Source organism: Carassius gibelio, chromosome A5, assembly GCF_023724105.1.
Source record: "Carassius gibelio isolate Cgi1373 ecotype wild population from Czech Republic chromosome A5, carGib1.2-hapl.c, whole genome shotgun sequence".
NCBI lineage: Eukaryota > Metazoa > Chordata > Actinopteri > Cypriniformes > Cyprinidae > Carassius > Carassius gibelio.
Window position 1 is genome coordinate 14,172,143 of NC_068375.1, and position 17,520 is coordinate 14,189,662.

The 17,520-nt window shown below is 36.4% G+C and overlaps 1 protein-coding gene across 4 annotated transcripts in view; it reads left to right on the top strand.

Annotated features, from left to right (window-relative positions):
* LOC127995703 (double C2-like domain-containing protein beta) overlaps window positions 1-17,520 on the top strand; it is a 211,153-nt gene that overhangs the window by 6,122 nt on the left and 187,511 nt on the right. For all 4 annotated transcript variants that reach the window (XM_052591892.1, XM_052591893.1, XM_052591894.1 and 1 more), the window contains exons 3-5: window positions 33-176; window positions 1,043-1,172; window positions 5,066-5,152. In XM_052591892.1, the coding sequence (XP_052447852.1) occupies window positions 33-176; window positions 1,043-1,172; window positions 5,066-5,152 (361 nt within the window). The remainder of the gene's footprint in view (window positions 1-32; window positions 177-1,042; window positions 1,173-5,065; window positions 5,153-17,520) is intronic.

Below are 17,520 nucleotides of genomic sequence, written 5' to 3' on the forward strand. Positions count from 1 at the left end.
TTCTCTGGTCTGTGTGTCTGTATTCCACTCAGGTTATGTACAGGTTGGTCCATCCACACATTTCAATCTGAGAGACAGAGGAAAGCTCAGATACTTGAGGAAAAAGAGCTGGATCTCATCATGAGTGTCATCCACCGCGCTGAGCAGCTCCAGATCATTGAGCAGCACCGGATTGGGTGAGACTTTATCAGACTTTTTGCTGTTAAATGTAGCACATTTATGCTTTTTCATTGTCACCCAGTGTCCAGTGAAATAAACACTTCAAATCTGATGTTTGAGGTTATAAAAAAGATTTCTACTTGATGTTTTAAAAAAAGTGTTTAAAATGCCACATGAAAAAATATGTGTGTCTTAGTGGCCCTAAAAAAAAAAAAAAAAAAATATATATATATATATATATATATATATATATATATATATATATATATATATATATATATATATATATATATATATATAACACCACTTTTTAAAAGCTTGTGGTCAGTAGTATTTGATCCATAAAAATACATAACAATTTTACAATTTAAGAAGTTTTAAATGTTAATATATTTTATAATGTAATTTATTCCAGTGATGGCAAAGCTGAATTTTCAGCAGCCATTACTCCAGTCTTCAGTGTTATATGATCCATCAGAAATTATTCTAATAGGCTGATTTAAAGCTCATTAAATAATTCTTATCAACTTCAACCAATTTTGTGGTTGTACTGCTTAATGTATCATATGGAAATGGGATACTTTTTTCAGGATTCGTAGCATTTATTGAGTCTTTGTAACATGAATTGATCATTTAAATTTACTTGAATGCATATTTGCTGAATAAAAGGATGCTTTAATTGATACTTACTGGATGAAAGTGTTTATAAATGAAATGGGTAATAGGAGTTAACCGTTATTGTTACCTGAGCATTGGTCACTTTAATGCCAAATAATTTGATAAAATAATGTAATTTCTACATATAAAATGCATTAAAGCATACAGCATCTCTGTTCTTAATGAAACCTAAAAATAAAGTTGTGTGTTTGTGTGTGTGTTTCAGGCGTCTAGTGGAGCGTCTGGAGAACATGAGGAGATCTGCTGTGGGAAACGGCCTGTCACAGTGTCTGCTGTGTGGAGAGGTGTTTGGACTGCTGAGCTCTTCGTCTGTGCTCTGTTTGGGCTGCTGCATGGTACAAGCTGGTCTAAATCTTCTTAACATGATGTTCTCTATCCTTCACACTCACTCACTGCCTTTTACAAGTGTGCTTAGTCATTTCCATGTAGTAACAATATGTGGGCTCATGCAGTAATTCTAAGACACCACATAGTGGCAGCAAAGATCTGTACATTTAAGGACAGTCCAAAAGTCATACAAGTATTCTTTGCATACTGAAAATAGGCATACTGTGCACAATACATATGTATATACTGCAGTAAAAAAGTTCGGTAGGGAATCACTTGCATTTTCCCTCTGAAACTTCATATGGGTTTTTGGAATGATGGATTTAGATTTATGATTAAAATAAGGTCTGTGGTTCACATTGGGGCAGACTGGGGCAAGATTAGCCATGTTATCTTAACATTATTTTGCTTAGTCATATAGGTTTTCCCTTTTAATACCTTAAAATTAAGTTATTGCAACTTTTGTGCCAGTGTTATCTCACTTATTATTTTAAAAAGTAACACTCCTTAAGATTTCTGTGCATTTCAAATTGGAACCTGCAGAAAAGCATGTAATGACCATGACCATCTAAAAATATATAAACAAATATGATTAATACTAATACTACATTGGGTAGATTTAAGGAGTCAAAACGATGGTGCAGCTGAAAAAGCAAACTTTGCCATTAAAACAATAAATTCAATTTTTAAATATTAAAAAAAAATTTAAAACGTTATTTAAAATCATAATACTATTTCACAATATTACAATTTAAATTAGTTTTTGCTCAAATAAATGCAGCTTTGGTGAGAATAAAAGACTTCATTAAAAAATCTTTCCGACCCCATGCTTTTGAATGGTAGTGTACAACATAAATAGTATAACATTGCACACAATCAATCCTTAAACATGAATACTCATGTTTGAGCTAAGACAGTGTGTAATTTATGTTATGGGATAATAAATTAAAATCTTTTCAAATAATGTGCCTCAGACCTTATGTTAACCAGAATACAACACTGCTATTCCAAAAAAAAAAAAAAAAAATCCTTTCTGTGGAAAACCCAACATCATTGACCTACAACTTTTATTAGTATGATATGCTCAAATATACATCTCAACTATAATATATTCCCTAATGTAGCATGCCACTGACTTGTTCTCAGTGTGACCACAAGGGGGAAGTGTGTAACTGAAACACTGCTGTAGTGTTCTGATAATTACACATTGTGGCGTAAGACAGATAATTTCCACTGAACTTCGGATTACAGTTAGTAGTTTATTTGGAGACAGACGCACACAGTGACTTGACATAGGACTAAGAAGTGCTAAAGAATGAATGCGGTCCTTAACAGCAGGTCTGTGCCAGTGAGGACCGAGCATCTGTTCTAGAAACCCCGAGCTTACATCACTCCAGCTCTCTCATGAACTGTGATCATTCTCAACAGCTGCTGTTTCTAGACATGCAGGGCAAGTTAATGAATTGATCATTATTATTATTGGATTGGTAATGCTTCTGTGTTCAGTCAATATATGACCATCTGTGTTATAGACTGTGTTGATCATATACTGTACCATATGGAATCTGTTTGTTGGTTATTGCTGAAATTTTCAGATTTACAGAGAAAATGTTTGGTATCAGAGCTGGAAATCTCTTGCTTAAGTCTTTGGAGTGGTTTTTAGCAAGTTGCTAGTCTGGTTTGGATGGTTGATTATCAGAAGTTTTATTAAATAACAACTTGAAAAGTATCATTCGACTAGAGGTACAAATCTATGAGTTACATGCCAAAATGAAGTTTTAAACCAATGACTCAAAGGGTCCTATTTTAACGATCTAAGCACACAGCGCAGGTGCATTCAGGGAATGTCTGGATCACTTTTGCTAGTTTAATGATGGGGAAATGGTCTGCGCACCCAGTCACATGGTCTAAATGGGTTGTGTCCCTATTTTCTTTATGAGTAATGGGTGTTTTTTGGGCGTAACGTGCAATAAACCAATCAGAGTCTCATCTCCCATCCCCTTTAAAAGCCAGTTGCGCTCGCACCATGGCAAATGGGAGCAAATGCATTTGCTATCTAAACAAGGCGGCGTAGGACGGGACAATGAGAACTGTGTCAGGCTGAAACTAGCAAAAACACTTATGCCGGGTATATGATAGGTCCCTCATAGTAGTTTTTCTTGGTAACATTTTAGTTTAGGGAACAATTCTCACTATTAACTATAACTTTTGGCTCCATTAACTCCTAATTTACTGCTTATTAATAGTTAGTATGGTAGTTGTTAAGTTCAGTTATGGGGTTGGAGTAAGGGGTCTAAAATATGGTCATGCAGAATAAGGAATCAATGTGTTTTATAGTTACTAAACAACAGCCAGTATGTAACTAGTTAATAATGAGAATTGGTTACCTAAATTAAAGTGTTACCATTTAGTTGTGCATGCTCATTTTTTTTATTTTTTTTTATTTTTTTACAGTTAATATGACCTTTCCTGTCATTTAATGTTTATTTAAAGTAAATCTTAAAAAAAAAAAAATTAATAATATAAACACATTTAAACAAACACATAATAAGAATCTCAACATGAACTTCATTTTTTTTTTTTTTATAATTCACATTTCTAATGTAGTGATGTCTAAATTAATTAGCGACATTTTAAAATGATTACTTTTAGTTTTTAGTGGTTTCGTTTTACAAAATAGTTTGGGATTTTTTTTTCTCAACCATTGCAATGGTTATCTGCCATACTTATCAGTGTTGGCTTCTTAAGGGTAGCTGTAGCTCAGATCCGTTTTATTTATTTCATAAACACTTTCTGTTTTTACTATTGTTTAGACAAAAAAAATAAAGTCCTGGTTCTAACCTCGTGCTATTGGTTTTGGTTGACAGAAGGCCACCTCCAAGCTTTCTGATTGGCTGACATGCATGCCACAATCAGTTTAATTTTTCTTCCATTTAGAGAGCCCGGAGCTGTCAGAGAGTGAAGTGTGATTTCTCAAGACACACATTTTAGTGATATCTGTCAAGCAGCAGGGACATTTTATGTGTGGTATTTAACCGCTTACAGCAGCTTTAAAGGTGGCTCTCACTCACTGAGGAATCTTTAGAAGTATTTAACGGAAATTGAAGAGATTTCTTTGTGCCGTCTCGCTCATATTCTCCCTGTTCTTCTCTCACTCACTCCATCTCAAAGCAATTTAAGTATATGGAAGGTCTGCTAAAACTAAATTACTGGCACTTTAGTCTAGTGTTTGTCTTCTATTACATGAAGCCTGATTAAAGGTTCTTTCTCTTTTCTTATTACAAAAGTGTATCACAGCTCTCACCTTCAAATTGAGTCCACACTAATATCTCCCAATGTAATTTAATGTTTCTGCTTCAACATATACAAAAATGGCATTGCCAGTTATCTTGCAGGTAAACTTATCAAATCAAACGTACAAAAAAAAAAAAAAAAAAAAAAAAATATATATATATATATATATATATATATATATATATATATATATATATATATATATATATATATATATATATATATATATATATATATATATATATATATATATATATATATATATATATAGTTAAATTTATGCATTTAGCAGATGCTACAGTGCATTCCGGCTATCAATTTTTACCTATCATGTGTTCCCGGGGAATCAAACCCCTAATCTTGCGCTTGGTAGCTACAGGAACACTAAATAAATATACTATATAAATATATTTTCCCTAAATATTCCAATATAAATAATCTTACCCCATTTGTATTTTTTAGCAAAATAAAATAAAATAAGAGGAAAAAATATATGCCAGTATAAGAAAAATAAAACATTTTGCTTGTATCTTAATGCATGTTACAGTAGTTATCAGGTTGTGTGTTTGTTTGACATCTTCTAATGGTATGTGTGTTTGTGTTGCAGAAGGTGTGCACTAAGTGTGGAATCGAGACTGCAGGCAGTCAAAAAAGGGCTCAGTGGCTTTGCAAGATCTGCAGTGAACAGAAAGAGGTACAGTGCCATGCATGATTTAACTTCAAACTAAACAACCCCATTTGTGCTTTTAAATTACTTTTTGTTCAGATTTGAGAGCTCGGGGTGGAATACTAATAATAGAATAAGAAATCTAGTTCCAGAGGATCTCATTTCTATACTGATAACCAACACCGTCTCAGACAGACCCGCAGTCTGCCAACATTCTGTTCACTGACCATCTGATGCATATTGCAAACAAAACTGAAAATCGCAAAGTCCAGTCAGACTTCATGGCTGCACTTCAACTTGGGACTCCAGGTGCACAGGTCTTTATCCGTCCTCTAGGATACAATCTATATATATATATATATATATATATATATATATATATATATATATATATATATATATATATACATATATATATACATATATATATATATATACATATATATATACATACATATATACGCACACATATGTACATATATATATATATATATATATATATATATATATAATATGTGTGTGTGTGTGTATATATATGTAATATAATTTTGATATAAAATTTTGTATATATATGTGTATATGTATGTACAAATTTTTCTCTCTTTGATATAATGAGTGACTTCAAATCCATTGACCTATTAATCGTATGGTTTCTTAATCTCCAAACAAGCATTTATTTTCCAGAATAATCTGTAGTTATACCTTTTGCATCATTTCGGTTTCATTATTGTGCCTGTTTTGATCAGCTTACGTTCCTACATCATGACTACTTTCAACAGCAGAACAAAAGAAGTGAAAATGATGGTTGACAAAGGGTATGAATCAGGCCGTATTGTTTGTGGTCAGACTGATGATGTACTGTTGGACATTTAATACGAAAATCTAATCTCTTTTCAGAAGGCTAGTGCTCTGCCTTCAAGCTTGTGAAGAAATTATATTGCTGCCTCTCTGTTGATTGGAGTGTGTGTGTGAGAGAGAGAGAGAGAGAGAGAGAGAGAGTGAGTGAGTGTGTGTGTATGTATAGGTTCAGGGTCATCATGAAAGGAGGAGATGAAAGTGGAATCATTTAGCCTTCCAACCTCAGACAGTTCAAAACCACAGGCAGACTGTAATGCAGCCTGAAACATTTAGTATGATCATGTTGAGTATAGTAAAAATCCATAAATGCAAATGGCTGATTCAAGTTCAAATTGTGCTCTAAATATAGAACCATAATTCAATTGTATGATTGTTATCACTGTTGGAGGTTTTAAAGGGGTCATAAATAGTTTTTTTTCTTTTAAATCATTTATACTGTTGTCTGAAGTCCACTTATGACACTTGCGTGGTTTTTACATCCAAAAAACATATCTATAAGTTATAGGCTATTTTCTACCCTGGTTTGAGGCCGGCTAGAAAAACGTTTTATGGTTTTGCCGCATTGAAGACTTGGAAGTAAACGTCCACTGATATGATTGAATAATAGTTTTGCATAGTAAACTAACTTTCTGTGTGTCTTTGACAAGCTACGTCCTTCATACTTACCGTGACTTTGGTTAGACACTTGCACATAATCAGGACATATCAAGCGATCTCTAACAAAGCGATAGTGACAAGTAGTACAAATATTTTTTACTCAAAATTGTGCTGCGCCATTCCTGTCGGATCCATGAGATATGGCACACCACTCATATCAGTCTCTCTGCAAATCCAATGTTGTCATGTGTCTTGTTTACAAAGGAGTCTGCGGTGAAATGTAAAAGCTGATTTCTCAATTCATGACCCCTTTAAAAGAAAGTAGCGTGTGATGCTATACTGCAGTTTTCATAAATACTGAATATTCCATGAAGATTTCCCTTTAAAAAAATGTGCAGTTCATTTTGGAGTTTTTGATGGACTGCTGTGAACAAAATGGACCACATTTTCAATCCAGAGCTGCAGAAGGTAATAGAGGCTCCATGAGCAAGACTACTGCTACTGGCAAACTGTCTTATCATGGGTTAGGCAGATAACAGAGGCTTGTTGTCAAAATGACTGTTTCTTACTGGATTTGAAGACAGTTTTGACACTTCTGTCACTGCTCGTCCTGTTAGAGTAGCGCTCTAGGTTTGCAATTGAGACATTCTCTACTTTTCTTTCTTTATTTTTAATTTTTTTGGGAGACATGTCTTCTTGTTTGTGTCACCTCAGGCCTTGCTTCCGTTTTCCCACTTTGGTCTTAGAAATGGACTGTACTAGTATTACTAGCAGTGTAAGTACGTGATAGTTCAGGCAAAAATGGAAATTGTCTCATTTTAAGCACCCTCATATCTCATGTCATCAAATCTATATGTTAAGGTCTTCTGAAGAATGTTTTAGCTGGTTTTGTCCATACAGAATCAGAATCAGAATCAGAAAGAGCTTTATTGCCAAGTATGTTTGCGCATACAAGGAATTTGTTTTAGTGACATAAGCTTCCAGTACACAGAGACACCAACACACAGACAAAAAAAAAAAAAAAAATGTAGCCAAATAAATAAGTGTATAAACAATTGTGCTATAAATGATAATGGGATAGGATTGAAAAAGATGCAGGGATGTACTAGGATGGAGGGGTAACAAATAAATATAAGGATGTTTCACTTTTGTTTGCATAAGCATAAGTGGGGAACATTTAACTGTTCATGAGGTAGATTGCCTGGGGGAAGAAACTGTTTTTGTGCCTTGCTGTTCTGGTATTTGCGGCTCTGAGGCCGGCCAGATGGCAAAAGTTCAAAAATGGGGTGACTTGGATGTGAGGGATCCAGAGTGATTTTATGAGCCCTTTTCCTCACTCTGGATGTATACAGTTCTTGAAGGGTGGGCAGGGGAGCACCAATAATCCTTTCAGCAGTCCGAACAGTTCTCTGTAGTCTTCTGATGTCCGATTTTGTTGCTGAGCCAAACCAGACAGTTATAGAAGTACACAGTACAGACTCAATGACGGCTGAGTAGAACTGTTTCAGCAGCTCCTGTGGCAAGTTAAACTTCCTCAGCTGGCGAAGGAAATACAACCTTTGTTGGGCCTTTTTTACAATGGAGTCAATGTGATTGTCCCACTTCAGGTCCTGAGAGATGGTGGTTCCCAGGAATCTGAATGACTCCACTGCAGTCACAGGGCTGTTCATGATGGTGAGTGGGGAAAGTGCAGGGGGGGGTTCTCCTGAAGTCCACGATCATCTCCACTGTTTTGAGCGTGTTCAGCTCCAGGTTGTTGAGACTGCACCAGACAGCCAGCTGCTCAACCTCTTGTCTGTAAGCAGACTCATCACCGTCCTGGATGAGGCCGATGACTGTAGTGTCATCTGCAAACTTCAGGAGCTTGACAGAGGGGTCTTTAGAGGTGCAGTCGTTGGTGTAAAGGGAGAAGAGCAGAGGGGAGAGAACACATCCCTGAGGGGCGCCAGTGTTGGTGGAGCAGCTGTTTGATGTGAATTTCCCCAGTCTCACTAACTGTTGCCTATCTGTCAGAAAGCTGGTGATCCACCGACAGATAGAGCTAGGAACAGAGAGCTGGGTCAGTTTGGTCTGGAGGGTTGTTGGGATGATGGTGTTGAAAGCCGAACTAAAGTCCACAAACAGGATCCTCACATAAGTCCCTGTTTTGTCCAGATGTTGCAGGATGAAGTGCAATCCTATGTTGATTGCATCATCCACGGACCTGTTTGCTCGGTAAGCAAACTGTAGGGGGTCCAGTAAGGGTCCAGTGATGTCCTTCAGATAACCCAGAACCAGTTTTTCAAACGACTTCATGACGACAGATGTTAGAGCCACAGGCCTGTAGTCGTTAAGTCCTGTTATCTTGGGTTTCTTTGGGATGGGGATGATGGTGGAGCGTTTGAAGCAGGAAGGTACTTCACACAACTCCAGGGATCTGTTGAAGATCTGTGAAAAGATGGGGGCCAGTTGGTCAGCACAGATTTTCAGACAGGCTGGTGTAACACCATCTGGGCCTGGTGCTTTTCTTCTTTTGTTCTTCTTGAAGACCTGGCGCACATCATCTTCACAGATTTGAAGAGCAGTAGGTGTGGAACGGGGGATTGCAGGAGGTGTTAATGGTTGTGCAGGGAGATGGTCAGAATGGGTGTTGGGGGTTTCAAATCTGCAATAAAACTCATTCAGGTCGTTAGCAAGCCGTTGATTAGCCTCAGTGCAAGGGGATGGTGTCTTGTAGTTTGTGATGGCCCTCAGTCCTCTCCAAACTGAAGTTGAGTCGTTGGAAGAAAACTGGTCTTCCAACTTTTTAGCGTAGGTCTTTTTAGCCGCTCTGATCTCTTTGTTCAGTGTGTTCCTGGCCTTATTGTACAAGACCCTGTCCCCATTTCTGTAGGCATCCTCTTTGGCCTGACGAAGATGTCTGAGTTTTACTGTAAACCATGGCTTATCGTTGTTGAATGTTAAATAAGTCCTGGTAGGAATGCAAACATCCTCACAGAAACTAATATAGGATGTTACAGTCTCTGTGAGTTCGTCCAGATCGGTGGTAGCAGCTTCAAAAATATACAACAGCAAAAGGAACAAAAACAAACATTAGCTATGTTTCTATCCAAAGTTGTGAATTTAACTTGTAGGCAAAATTGGAATATTAAATAAAACAGTAAATTAGACGTCATATCCTGATGTCACTTTACGGGTTGTGTGTGAACAAGCACACAGATTCCAGTTATTCACTGGCAGTGTGAAAGGGGCAAAATCTAGTGACCCGGGAACAATTGCAGGGACACATTACCCATGTGTTTTCCGGAATCACAGTGTGAAAGGGGCTATAGAAACATGAACAAATTGCTCAGAATACCTTAGTATCCGTGTAGTCATGCCCTTGAATCCAGGTTCGCATTAACATCATGTTATTTTCTACTGCAAATAAGAACAGATTTAGAAAGTTGCTTTCTGTGTTTCATTTGTAAGAAAGCAAACAGATCCAGAGCTCCCCATATATGTTTCCATAAGACTTTGAAAAGGTCAAGGAAAGATCCATTTAAAGAAGTAATGAAATGTGTGTTTGGGGTTTGTGTCTTTTTCAACTGCACAATCACATAGTCAATAGTTTCATCCAATATAAAGCCTGTAGTCTGTAAACACAAGTTTTTGCAAGCTTCATTTTCAAAGCTTCATTTGTTTTTGTTTTTATACTATGACAGTTCATGGTGACTAGACAGAAATACAATTTACTCAACCTTATGTCGTTCCAAACCTGTGTGACTTCATTTTCTTTTGTAAAACACATTATATTTTGAAAAAAGTTTCAAATGCCAATGGGATCCAATGGGGAATTGTCTTTTTGAGTTCCACAGAAAAAGAAAGTCATACAAGTTTAAAACGACTTAATGGGGAGTACACGATGACATGCACTTTGTATATGATGATGTGCTTCTCATCCTCATTACCCATGTCACAGAAATAACACATTGCCCTCCAGTGCAGAGCTCAGTGACCCCATCTCCTGTCACAGGCAACTTAAACACACTAACCTTCAGAGCTAATCACAGCACATCACAGCGCAATTAACCACAGATGAGTGTTGTCAGATGTTTTTATCAGTTTTAAATTATTTGAAGATTCTTTGATTAAATAGGAAGTTCTAAAGAACTGAATTTATTTGAAGTAGTTTTATTTTTTGTAACGTTGTAAACATTTTTCGTGTTACTTTTGAAAAATTTAATGCCAAATACAATTTCTTAAAAACTGAACATTGTGTAAATATAGACTTCTATTAGTTTTTCATACTGTACTCTTATAATATTGATAAATGATTTGTTAGTTTTAGACCTCTTATGACATTTGCTTATTAAGAGAAATGGTCTTTCAGCCCTTGTCGTGTGCGAAATCTGGGTGTCCTTCTTGATGAGTCATTAAAATTGGACAAACATATCTCTTCTGTAATTGGTTCCAGTTTTAACCAGCTCCGCTTGCTGTCTAAAGTCAAACACGTTTTAAATGCTACAATGTTGCTTTTATAACTTCACGATTAGATTACTGCAATTCACTTTATTATGGTATTTCAAAGTCACAAACTACTCGCCTAAAATTGGTCCAAAATGCTGCTGCTAGATTTCTTCAAAATAGTTGCAAATGACATCATCCCCATACTGAGGGCCCTTTATTGGCTGCCTGTTCAATTTAGAATCGATTTTAAAGTTCTCGGTAACACTTTAGAATAAGGTTCCATTAGTTAATGTTAGTTAATGTATTAATTAACATGAACAAACAATGAATAATACATTTATTACTGTATTTATTCATCTTCATTAATGTTAGTTAATGAAAATACAGTTATTCATAACAAGCACAACTTTTGATTTAAATAATGCATTAGTAAATGTTGAAATTAACATGAACTAAGACTTATAAATGCTGTAGAAGGATTGTTCTTGCTTAGTTCATGTTAACGAAAGTAGTTAACTAACATTAACTAATGGAACCTTATTCTAAAGTGTTACCAAGTTCTCTTATTGGTGTTTAAATCTTTACATAACCAAGCCCTTAGTTATCTCTCAGAGCTGCTGCATTTTTATACTCCAACTAGAAGTGTAAGATCCAGTGACCAGAATCTCCTTTTAGTTCCTCAGTCCAGATTAAAACATGGAGGGGATCAAGCTTTTTCTATGGTTGAGCCTCGTTTATGGAACAATCTGCCGCTTGAGATTAGAGTGGCACCTACCCTTATCAATTTTTAAGTCTCTTTTAAAAACAAACTTGTTTGATCTGGCCTATTAATATCCCATTCTTATTTTATTATATTATGGTGTTGTTTATCTGTCATTCCTTGGGTTTTAAATTCATGCTTTTTATGTGTTTATGGTTTGATTTTAATGTTCAGCACTTCCGCACAGTCTTGTGGCTGTTTTTAAATGTCTTTTTATAAATAATGGTAAAATAATGGAATAATGGAAAATATTGGAGTTGGCAATAATTTGAATATCAGCAAAGTTGTACATTTTATTGATTGATTGATTGATTTTTTTTTTGTCTGTCTGTCTGATCACAAAGAATAACATTTATAGATGGTTTATTAAATTGTTGGTATTGCCAAATTTTTATTTGTGTACCTTCCAGGCATCATGGTGTACAATTTAAAGAGGTAGTTCACCCAAAAATGTAAATTACCCCATGAGTTACCCATCCTAAGGCCATCCTAGGTGTATATGACTTTGATCTTTCAAGAGAATATAATCAGATTCATATTAATAAATGTCCTTACTCTTCCAAGCTTCATAATGGCAATTAATGGTTGTTGAGATTTAGAAGCCCAAAAAAGTGTATTGTTCAGATCTGGAGATCGGCTGAATGGATTCGAAAACAGTAAAACTCAACTGTTTAACTCTAGGGGAGTTGGAAAATGAGCCTATTTTTTTTTAAAAGTGGAGTGTTCCTTTAAATCTCATTTTGCGAGAAAATCGTATTGTGAAACCAGTTTCGGGTCGGGAGTCATATTGCTTTGTGAGTTACGTCCCTACTCTTAACATATGCAGAGACTACCATAAGTAATCTCTAAGTAGACCATCAGTACATTGTTGTTTAAACTTTATGATGCAGTATTCCAACTTATGTCTCAATCAGATTTTGAGGTGAGGCATCGAGTAAATTATAAAAAATTTCTTCAGTTTTTTTTTTTTTCAAAACATGCCAGTTTTACACTAATAAAACAAAAAATTAAAACAAAAAGCAAACATTTAAACAAAAACATGGTTTAAAATAAATGCAGTTTAGCTACTTTTTTGTGGGCAATGAATGATAGTTTCCTCTTATCGGGAAAGCACAAGGCCCACAGAGCATCCCCCGTATTAATTCTGCATCCATCCGTTCAGCCTGTGCTGCTATCAGATTACTTCTTGCTCTCTTCCCAGGACCTGTGGTTTTATCAGAGACCGTCAGTGATACACAGCCCCTCTACCAGTGCAGCCCCTGCCCTCTTAGGTTAAACACACAGGCACATTAAACACAGATGGCTAGAACCCCGCTGAACCAGTCCCAGGAGGCTGAACTACAAGTCAGCTCTGTTTGAAATGCTCTTTCATCAACAGGAAATCGTTTACCAACACAGGAGAGAGATTTACAGCATGTTCCAAGACGCAGTATGTGAAAGTGACTTTATACCCATTTAAAATCCAATACACTTTAAAAAGAAAAAGTCAATCTCAAATTCATTCATATATGCTTACAGTACTCTCCCTTATGATAATTTTTTTCCCTGTTATTCTAATTTAAATAAAAAATTTAATGCATTAGTTGAGAAATATTTACATTTACATTTAGCAATAAATGTAAATGTAATCTGTAAATGTAATATTCATTTAGCAGACGCTTTTATCCAAAGCGACTTACAGAGGAAGACAGTGGAAGCAATCCAAAACAACAAAAAGAGCAATGATATATAAGTGCTATAACAAGTCTCAGTTAGGTTACCACAGTACACGTAGCATGGGATTTTAAATAATATAATAAATAAAAAGAAAACCGATAGAATTAAAAAGAATAGAGCAAGCTAGTTACACATACACACAAACACACACAGACACACACATATATATATATATATATATAATTGCATAATAAATGAAAAGAATAATAGAATACAAAACGATTAGAAAGGTAGTTAGATTTTTTAAGAATAGAATTAGAATATTGAGTGATAAAGTTAGAGGGTCAAATAAAGATGGAAGAGATGTGTTTTAAGCTAATTCTTGAAGATGGCTAAGGACTCAGCTGCTCAGATTGAGTTGAGAAGGTCATTCCACCAGGAGGGAACATTTAATTTAAAAGTCTGTAAAAGTGCCTTTGTGCTTTTTTGGGATGGCACAATCAAGCGACGTTCACTTGCAGAACACACGCTTCTAGAGGGCACATCAGTCTGAAGTAACAAATTTAGGTAAATGGGTGCAGAGCCAGTGGTAGTTTTGTAGGCTAACATCAATGCCTTGAATTTTATGCAAGCAGCTATTGGAAGCCAGTGCAAATTGATAAACAGAGGTGTGACGTGTATTTTTTTGGCTCATTAAAAATTAATCTTGCTGCCGCGTTCTGAATTAATTGTAAAGGTTTGATAGAATTGGCTGGAAGACCTGCCAAGAGGGCATTGCAATAGTCCAGCCTGGACAGAACAAGAGCTTGAACAAGGAGTTGTGCAGCATGTTCCGAAAGAAAGGGCTTGATCTTCTTGATGTTGAATAAAGCAAATCTGCAGGATCAGACAGTTTTAGCAATGTGGTCTGAGAAAGTCGGCTGATCATCAATCATAACTCCAAGGCTTCTAGCTGTTTTTGAAGGAGTTATGGTTGAAGTGCCTAACTTGATGGTGAAATTGTGATGGGTTTGCTGGAATCACAAGCAGTTCTGTCTTGGCAAGGTTGAGTTGAAGGTGATGGTCCATCACCCAGGAAGAAATGTCTGTTAGACAAGCTGATTGCGAATAGCTACCGTCGGATCATCAGGATGGAATGAGAGGTAGAGTTGAGTGTCATCAGCATAGCAGTGGTATGAAAAGCCATGTTTCTGAATGACAGAACCTAATGATGCCATGTAGACAGAGAAGAGAAGAGGTCCAAGAACTGAGCCCTGAGGCACCCCAGTAGTTAGATGTTGAGACTTGGACACCTCACCTCTCCAAGATACTTTGAAGGACCTATCTGATAGGTAAGACTCAAACCATTGAAGTGTGGTTCCTGAGATGCCATTTGCCAGTAGGGTTGATAGGAGGATCTGGTGATTAACCGTGTCAAAAGTAGCGGACAGATCAAGCAGGATAAGTACTGAAGATTTGGATTCTGCTCTTGCCAGTCTTAGGCCCTGTCCACACGGAGACGGATCTTACCCCAATTCGATCTGCATCTGCGTCCACACGAAACCGCAAAATGATGTAGTATACATTGTTATTTGTTATTGTTATTTCTTTATTTGAAAGGGGACAGTGTACATTAATAAACATTAAAACAATGTAAATGTACCCGAGTTAACTCAAAAGTGCTAATTTTCATCGGTATGCCAGACCAGTATGTGGTGCTGTAATTCTGACACAGAGATACACTAAAAACAGAGAAGAAGACTTGGACTATGCTCATAAACCTTGCGCGTGGTACACAAACGAACATGGAGCAATACATTTATTAATCTGTGTTAATGTTAGTTAATAATAGGGGTGTGCCGGTTTCAGAATTGGTGATGACGGTTATGACGTGAGTCAAATGTGACGGTTCATAACATAACCGTGGGGGGGGGGGGGGGGGGGTGCTGGATAGCGTGTTTCATTTTGTTTCATATTGTCTCGCCACCATGCTAGTGGATCTTCCGTAGAGTCAATTGGTTGATCTTGGAGATAGCGGGTTAACTCCGTTTCAGCGCGCGCTCTGATCGGCAAAGGGGCAGAGATTTCAGACCTCCGTTTATTAAGGAGATCTGTCACAAAACTCATCATCCGCGCCAAAGTTTTTTGAGCAAATTTCAAAGCCGCACCCGCCCGCCATCCTCTGATTGTTTTGCCGTCTATGCTTTGCTGATGCGAGCCGCAAAAAAAAAAAAAAAAGCCATTGTCTGTTCTGGAAAGGATGCAGCAAAAATATTTAATGCTAGAGTATGAGGCATAAGCCTACGCTGAGTTTCATTTACGATGAGATGCGCTCTAGATCACAGTGCAGTGCAAGTGAACGCGGCGCGCTGGTGCTTCCATGTCACGGTTATCATTGTCTGCTATATTTGCTTTTTATTTATTAAAATACATGCAATTGGTTGATGAAACATCTATTAAAATTAAGATAAAATTTGTTCAAAACGAAATTCGTTTTTAAGAAAGGTTTTCTACAAAGCAAAATTTAATGAAGGGGTAAATATCATGTCTGACGATTTACAAAACTTCATTAAGTGGTAAAAACCATGTCTCCCGATATATTGCGCATCTGATGATCCTATCTAAAAAATGAAAATAATTTTTGATAAAAAATGTTTGTAAAAAATATTTTAGTGACACGGTTTTGGCGGTTATAAAGTTCTAATGACGGTGTTCAACTATAACCGTCGGTCTCACGGTTATATAGTAACCGTCACACCCCTAGTTAATAAAAAGAAAGTGTTCAGTGTTTGTTCATGTTTTTGTTGCCGTAGAGGTGTCTGACTTGGGGGGAGACGTGGGCTGATGACGTCATAGTTTCTGAAAATATACGGATTAGCCGTCCAGACGAAAACGCAAAGACGGCGTTTTCAAATTTATCCACTCTGGGACCTGGTTTTAAAAAATAGCGGTTTCACCTTACGAAAACGCTGGATGCGTGTGGACGAAACGCCTATCCGATAAAATATTTGTGCGTATTCACAGAAACGCGTCTCCATGTGGATGGGGCCTTAGAGCTTCAACAACTGAGAGCAAGGCCGTCTCAGTTGAATGTCCACTTCTGAAGCCAGATTGGTTGCTGTCAAGGAGATTGTTGTGTGTGAGAAGTGTAGAGACTTGTTTGAACACAGCTCTTTCAAGTGTTTTTGCAATGAAAGGAAGAAGAGAAACTGGTCTGTAGTTCTCTAAAAGAGATGGGTTGAGGTTGGGTTTCTTACGTAGTGGAGTTATACGTGCCTATCTAAATGATGAGGGGAAAACACCAGTGTTGATGATGTGAGTGAGTGCAGGTATAACTGCAGGAGAAATGGCTTGAAGAAGATGAGATGGAATAGGATCAAGTGGGCAAGTAGTAGGGTGATTAGAAAGGATGGGTTTTGAGACTTCTGCCTCAGAGAGTGAAGAGAAGGATGTAAATGAGTGTAAGTTTGCTGGTGATATGAGCTTGAATGATTGTAGTGTGGAAAATTGTGCACTAATGTGTTTAATTTTATTAATGAAAAATGTTACAAAGTCGTCAGCTATTAGAGATGAAGCAGGAGGAGGAGGACAAAGAAGTGAGGAAAATGTTTTAAAAAGCATGCGAGAGTTAGATGAATTGTTAATTTTGTTATGGTAATATGTCTTTTTAGCAATATATAAAATAAATTATATTTAAATAAAATATATTTAAATATCTTATACTGTTGTTGAAAAGTATTGTTGAAATGTTTTTTTATGTTGTGGCTGCATATATTTGATCAAATACAGTAAGAAACATTAATATCGTGAAATAATATTACAAAATATAAATTTTTCTGTCATGGCAAAGCTGAATTTTCAGCAGCCATTACTCCTGTCTTCAGTGTCAGTGATCCTTCAGAAATCGTTCTAGTATGCTGGTTTGGTGCTAAAGAAAATTATTTTTAATGTTAATGTGTCCTTGCTGAATAAGAGTGCTAATTTAAAAAAATAAATAAAGTCTCAAGTCTCAAGTCTCATTTATTTATATAGCCCCTTCAACTACAAGGTAGACCAAAGGACTGTACATCTAAAAGCAAGGAAACCACACAAAAAAAAAATATATATATATATAGAA